Source organism: Priapulus caudatus, unplaced genomic scaffold (assembly GCF_000485595.1).
Source record: "Priapulus caudatus unplaced genomic scaffold, Priapulus_caudatus-5.0.1 Scaffold474, whole genome shotgun sequence".
NCBI classification, from domain to species: domain Eukaryota; kingdom Metazoa; phylum Priapulida; class Priapulimorpha; order Priapulimorphida; family Priapulidae; genus Priapulus; species Priapulus caudatus.
The window spans coordinates 11,702-19,531 of record NW_014577535.1 but is presented as its reverse complement, the minus strand read 5'-3'; the positions used below and the strand labels follow the sequence as shown (position 1 = coordinate 19,531).

The window sequence follows — 7,830 nt, the reverse complement described above, 5'->3', positions numbered from 1 at the left end:
GACGCATGCACGTACGTTTACTACACCACGCACGCACGCATGAATGCACGCCAGGTGTACGTGCACACGCACGCACGCACGCACACACGTCTACGGGCACATGCATGCACGACTAGGCCGGTTTCACCCGGCCAATTTAATCGTTCGATTTAGTCGCCCGATTTAATCGCTTAGTGTGTCCACTCGACTCACGCGATAGAATCGGGCAATTTAGTCGCTCGATTTAATTACCCAATTTAATCGCCTAGTGTGTCCGGCCCTTAAAATGGCCGGTTAACCCACCGCCCCCTTGCTATTATATGAAGTATAGCTACAGGACCGGACACACTAGGCGATTAAATCGGGCGACTAAATCGGGCGACTAAATTGGGGGACTAAATCGCCCGATTCAATCGCGCGAGTCGAGTGCGACACACTAGGCGATTAAATCGGGCGACTAAATCGCCGATGAAATCGCCTAGTCGTCCATGCATGTGCACGTAGACGTGCGTGCGTGTGTACGTACACCTGCGTGCTTTCATGCGTGCGTGCGTGTGTATGTAAACGTGCGTGCATGGCGGGCGTGTGCACTTACACGTGCGCGCATACGCTGCGTGCGTGCGTGTGTACGTACACGTGCGCGCGTGCGTGTGTACGTACACGTCGCGCGCGTGCGTGGCGTGCGTGCGTGTGCTACGTACACGTGCGTTCGTGCGTGCGTGTGTGCGTGTGCACTTACACGCTGTACATGGTCGGCGTGTGTGCGTGCGTGTGAAACTTACAGCGTGCAGTGCCTGCGTGCGTTACACGCTGCGTGCCACATGCTGTGCCGTGTGCACGTACATGCGTGCGTGCGCGCGTGCGTGCATGCGTGCGTGTGAACGTACACGCGCGTGCCTGCGTGCGTGTGTGAGTGAGTGCGTGCGTGTTCACGTACACGTGCGTGCGTGCGTGTGTGCGTGTGCAGGTACACGTTCGTGCGTGCATGAGTGTGCACGTACACGTGCGTGCGTGCGTGCGTGTGTACGTACACGTGCGTGCGTGCGTGTGCACATGCACCTACGTGCATGCGTGCGTGCGTACGTGCCTGCGTGCGTGTGCACGTTCACCTGCGTGCGTGCGTACGTGCCTGCGTGCGTGCGTGCGTGTGCAGGTACACGTGTGTGCATGTGTGCGTGCGTGCGTACGTGTGTGTGCAGGTACACGTGCGTGTGTGCGTGCATGCATGTGCACGTAGACGTGCGTGCGTGCATGCGTGCGTGCGTGTGCACGCACACGTGCGTGATTGAGTGTGTGCGTGCGTGCGTGCATTGCTATTACATGACATGACATACTAAACATGAAACATCGCTATTACGTCAGTATCATTGAACAACTCTGATTGGCTGATGAATTGTACAATCGGGCGATTATATCGCCGGCCCCGGACACACTAGGCGATTAAATCGGGCAACTAAATCGGGCGACTAAATCGCCCGATAATATCAAAACGTTTTGATCTATGCGATTAAATTGGGCGACTAAATCGGCGGCGATTGAGTGGACACACTAGGCGATTTCACCAGCGATTTAGTCGCCCGATTAAGTCGCCCGATTTAGTCGCCCGATTTAATCGCCTAGTGTGTCCGGCCCTGTGTACAGAACACACATTTCATTACATTTTATGCTCAGAACAGAGCACAACTTTAGTGTTGACATCAAAACTTCTACTATCAGCACGCTTCTACCCAGTGCTAGTATATTGGCTATATAATTTTGGCACAAGTGAATTAAGCGCAATTTCTCATAAATTATTTCAATGACGAATTTATAGAAATCTAATTACAAGATCTAAGAATTCTAGGATCTTAACCCCTTCCAAGATCTGAACTCCAGTTAAAAAAAATAATATTTGAAAACTCAGAATGCTTGCATGGAAATGTCACATTTTTTTGGTATTTAAAAAATTTCCGGGAGAGAACCCCGGACCGTTACATCACTTGGCGGCACTAAGCGGAACAAACGGAATTGCTGCTTTAGTGGGCCGTATTTGATCGAGAGAATAATAATTATTGATCAATCGCTTCCAAAATCACAACCGAACGTATGTGCGCGCAACTATTTAACGTTCGGCCCGCGGTCGTGTGTGCGCGCGTTCGTTTTGGTAAGCAGGGTTGGGAAAGTGTCATGTTTGTACTCTCGTTCGACTTTCAGAAACGTTCTGCCACCGGCTTCAACAAATGTATGGTACACGAACAGTAATCAGCAGGATGACGTGCTGCTCTTCCTGTACATGTGATCAATTACATAATATCAAAAGTCCATAATAGAGACAGATAAATATAATCTCTATTATGGACTCTTGATAATACATAAGCTTGCTCTATACGTCTACCTTTAGGTTTCAGGGTTTACTGAGCCTAGCCCACGCCAGATTCAGGCCCGCTATCATTACAATCTCTGCCGTGGAATTTAGCACGTGGCGCCGCAACGAGAAAGAGATGAGAAGAGATGAGAACGGACGAGGAGCAGAGAGAGAGAGAGAGAGAGAGAGAAAGAGAGAGAGAGAGAGAGAGATAGAATGGGAGTAGTAGCCCATTTGTGTTACATTCGTGTAATTTAATTCTTCATTCAAGTTACAATTACCATGAAAAGTAAGTAGAGTAAGACGAATGACTTTTGACAATAATGCAATTAAACAGTAATAAGGATCCCGAAGCTTGTTTTTTATTCTGAAATGTAAAATTATACACATTTTTAAGACTGAGTACTTTAGAAACGATGCCACATACTAGCAACGACATCATTCATCAGCATTACTATTATTCACATACCCTGATACCCATCTCGTTCGATGCTGTGTTGAAAGTTGACAACATATTTAACACGTAGGAGTTTCATTTGCTAACCAAGGTGAGTTCTGATCTGTACATACACGTATATGTTACCAGGAGCTAATAATGACAAAAATTTGTCATTATTAGCTCCTGATGTTACAAACCTACTGGCTATAACCACGAACATATTATCTATGCATGAGGATAGATAGGTTTATTTTACGACTATATAATGACCATCCGGCCTGCTATGACCCTAGAAAAATCTTATAAAGTGTACTACAACAGCTGTTGTGAGTATATGCAACTCCTCTATAAGACTATAAGCAGTACATGGAAAATTGCAGATTCCAATTGATGTACTGCAAATACAAGTACAATGCATTATGGCACATGTTTCATATAAACCCTTATATATAGTACGGCAAATAAGCACATGAATTGTACGATTTTGGGTAGAATTGTGAAACTTGGCACACATGTACTACATAAGGTCCTGAAAATTTTCAGATATAATACTAAATGAACAGCTCCACCTGGCGGCGTACAGCGACCCTGGCGGTAGAGCAGGTATTGCTTTTTGCTCTCAATAAATCGCTATTATATTATCAAGATAGCTATATAAGAATCATTTCAGCTATTTTTTTTACTTAACAGTACTGTTGATGTTATGGCCAAACCCAGAGAGTGGCACAACGCAATACTGCTCAACCACCAGGGGGTGCTGTAATCCACCAGGTGGTGCTGTTCAATTGCCACTATATCAGAAAATTTCAGGAAGTCATAATAGTACGCGTCTGCAAAGGTTCACAATTCAACCAAAAAGTGAACAATATTCTTATTTTTATGTGCTTATCTGTTGCATTGATAGTACTGATTACTGCTTGCAGTTACATTAACCGTAGCATCATCGCCCGATTTCCTCTCATTATAATAAGCTGCATATAACAAATAATGGTAATAAATACAATAGCTTGTCTCACTATGAGTAATAACAAAAACAACAGTTATAACGACAATGTCACTGGCACTACCATCATGCAACGGAGCTATACAGTGACCACCAACAGATTGTGCGCATATACGACTATAATTTACGAATTGTAGAGTTGCTAGCTCTTACAAACCTAGAGTTACGATATTGTTCTGCTAACAACCCATTAACATTTTAGAAAAAACCGCGGTGCCATACACACGTTGCGTCAATGGTAATATCATTCATGGTCCTAAGGGCGACGGATTATTAGATCGATTCTTCAGTAACAATGGTGTCCATTAATATTACAGCACACAAACATTCTGTTTCAGGCACCTGCCTATTACAGGGGCGTAGCTAGCGGGGGAGGGGAGTTCCAGCCTTCCAAGCCAAGATACAATTACTAGGTCAATGACTAAGTGTCCCTAGTCGACAACAGCTGGCTTTGCCAACATGCAAACGGACTCATTTATTGAGTTTTTATTCAGTGAGTTAGCTACGCCCCTGCTATACTTATAACCATTACAACATGAACATGAACATTACACAAATAAGAAAAATGTTATCGCGAGATTAGAGACTTGCTCGGCAAGTATCTTGCGACCGCCCCTACGTCAACACTTTTAATCTCTTTGATAAGAAAATGAGGACATCATTGTTCTTGACTTTCTCAGATGAAGTTAATCAAAGCTTGGTTCAGATATCAAATGTTTTCAAACAGCTATAATCTGTAGTATAATAATTCGTTGTCCTCATATACTATAAAAAGAATGATTTGTCCGCATTCAAACAATTGTAAAATAAACATGTAGCAACATCTCCAAGAATTTTCAAACAATATTAGAAAAACAATAATTGAATAAACCTCCATAAACTACATACCTCTCATAAACATACAATGTGAGATAGTAATCTTTGCAAGAAATGTAATAGCAACAGGTTATTCGTCCTAGTAGCGCTGAGAGGGTCTATGTCCCCCAGGGTACTGCCGGAACGTACCCTGGTACTATCTAATATGCCGGGCCGTACCTCGCCTACTCCACTAACGAGTCTAGGGAATCGCCTACGCCTACTCCCTAACCCTAACCCTAACCATTTCAAATAGTGACCAGGGTACGTTCCGGTATACCGGACCGTACCCAGGGTACGTTCCGGCAGTACCCTGGGGGACATAGACCCTATGAGCCCTAGTAGCGAGTTGATCAAGTTGTTTAACTCTTCAACTTCAAGATTACCATTGGATTACTTCAGAAGTCAACACACATTGCAGAATGAAATTGGACTAGACACAAATTGATGACTCATTTCTATAATGAGCTACACAATATGCCCACATTAAAGTCTCCCTACAGTGAGGGAAACAGAAATGTACCAACCTCACCAACGTTTCAGGTATCATTTAGTTTTTATGAACTACAATTGTACTTTCGATTTGGTCTTACACATTATGTGACAGTACTTAGCAATATAATAAAATTATACTAAATTGCCATTTTAATGAATATTAGTCAATGTTATTATACATCAATTTTAAATATAAAACATGAACAAAAACACAATGAAAGGGTCCAGTGATATAACTAAAATTATCCTATAGAAATTACTCACATTGAAGACAAACTGACTTACATAATTCAAGCTAGAATAACCCAGTCACAATTAATATCACTAAATATACGGTAACATGAGGAGAGTATTTAGAACATCTCAGATGATTTACTCGAGTAATTATTTATCTTCATGTGTGAAACGCTGCCACGACGCTTCAGCATAACGTATGGTACGCCCAACTCCCAATCGTCTCTGGGCCAAAACCTGAGCGTAGGGATTTGTTCAGGAAACTCGGCCTTTGCATAAAAGTATGCAAACAAAACGCACGCTGAAAAACACATGTCAATATAATATGAGAAAACATAATAAAATTGCATTCACATATGTTGCACTATGTTACAATTTCAGAATGAAGCCAGATAAGATACTATAATATGAGCAATGTCTCTATGTTTTTGCCTCAGCTCACTCTAGCCAATACCCATAGCAATATAAATGTAAGCAAACACATGAAATGCCAAGATATAAAACTTATATGCTCAGTGAAACAATCTAGTACTACAGGGCTATACTAATGCATCTGGCCCATAGAAATAAAAATGCTTACCAGTATATGATGACAGGAAGATGAATATGTGCCAACCACAGTGTAAATACGGAAAATTCAGAGCAACCCACACATCGCAGAAGAGTATGTCATTTAGCCAGCACAGAACAGCAAGCACAAAGATGAAAGTACATCGGACACCCAGCCGAACCGCTCGGTTATCATCACACCTAAAGAGCAAAATTAATCGTCATATGCTATCTGGAACAACTTTACATGTTCACACTTACATGTGTACACATCCACACGTGAGGATATTCATGTGCAGATGCATAAACAAGCATGCAGGTTCATAGACGAATGGGAACATACACATATAAAAAATACAAATGAGTACAATCGCAAAGGTACGCACACATGCACACACACAATCATAAACGTGACCTGGCAAGCTGCAACAGAGTAACAAGTGCCGCAGTGCGACAGGGCTCATCTGGTGTCTGGTGTTCTGCTGATGAATTCATTTTTGCATAGCAAGACGTCTTATACATAAGTCTTCTTTATTCTTGTTTGACTTTCGTAGCCAATTCGAACAAATATATCAGCTACACTTTCGCACCCACCTAATCTCCATGCATTGCAGACACATGTGCATTGCAGGTTGGCAGGCAACAATTATGATTAGAAGCGTGCCAGCCATGGGCTGCCCTATGTTTTTGCCTACCCACACGAGCATTCACTGATTCAGCCTTCAGGGTGCTATAGACAGACTGCTTTAGAAAATAATATGATTTAAGGAGCGTAAACCTTGTTCAACAAACATTTGCCTTTGCAATTAAACTGCAACTGTAGCCTCACATTCACACAGGTATGGTCTCTAATAATAGCAAAAGCAGTTCAGTCCTTTGTTAATAGTCAACAAATCAATGTTTAACCCTCCTCTTGTGGGTCAAAAGGTTATCCAACACTTACTCTTCGCATGTCAGCGGAAAGTACATTTCATGGTCCTTTCAATAAAGCCATAAAAATGGTAGGTCACCGCTGAAACAAAAAAGTTTTTCAATCGCTACGTCAGACCATGTCCTCAGACAATGTCTAAAATCTGCCCTGTGCCCCATTGACCTTTGACCCGTGATCTCCAATTTCGGCACAGTGATGGCTTTTCCTACCATGATGCTGTACACTGATTATCACGAGCCTAGGTCAAGCCGTTTATATTTGTGCCGCAATTCTGAATTTCCTCCCTACACCTTAAGTTAAGGAGGGAATGTTCCCCCTTCTTTAACACCTCTTAACCTTTGACCTTTGACCCCCAGCTTCAACATCCCAACTCGTTTTCGGATTACCCCCCCACGTCCCGAATATCGTGACCGTACGTCGAGCGGTTAAGATTTGTGCCCAACTGTTGACGGACGGACGGACGGACAATCATGCGATTCTACAAGCTGCACCTGACTACGTCAGATGAGCTAAAAACCTTGTAACAACTACGGGTACGTACATATACACAACATCAAAGAGTATGCATTCAGTGTTCTCTGAAGGAAATCAAAGTATAGCTAGCTTAATAATACTTTAATAATTAGCTTAAATAATAAATGTGTACATACACATACAGTGCTTACCTACGGACTTCAGCAAACAACACGGCCGAACTTGGAATTCCAAAGAACATCAGCGCGAAAGCATTAACTACTGGTTTTATACATGCGAGAATTGAGCAAGACAGTCCCATGAAGAAAACAGCCAAGTGAAACCAATTTCTGAAAGAACAAGAAAATAAAATATTATTGCAGCATCTGCTTCCATAAGAATAAGAAGTGCACATAATGCATGAGACAAGTTTACTTTTGGTTATAACGAAGTTTACATGTTCTTACACTTGTCCATGTTTTATGTCTGCAGTATTTTAACAAGTGCCGCGGAGCGACAGCGCTCATCTAACGTCTACTGCGGTGACT

The 7,830-nt window shown here is 42.7% G+C and overlaps 1 protein-coding gene across 1 annotated transcript in view; it reads right to left on the bottom strand.

The window, feature by feature from the left end:
* Positions 1 to 4,958: 4,958 nt before the first annotated feature.
* The window catches only part of LOC106810794 (alkaline ceramidase-like), an 8,060-nt gene continuing 5,188 nt past the window's right edge, over positions 4,959 to 7,830 (bottom strand). The window contains exons 4-6 of the mRNA XM_014814246.1: positions 7,495 to 7,632; positions 5,930 to 6,099; positions 4,959 to 5,650 (exon numbers count right to left, since the gene is read on the bottom strand). Of these exons, the coding sequence (XP_014669732.1) occupies positions 5,469 to 5,650; positions 5,930 to 6,099; positions 7,495 to 7,632 (490 nt within the window). The 3' untranslated portion in view covers positions 4,959 to 5,468. The remainder of the gene's footprint in view (positions 5,651 to 5,929; positions 6,100 to 7,494; positions 7,633 to 7,830) is intronic.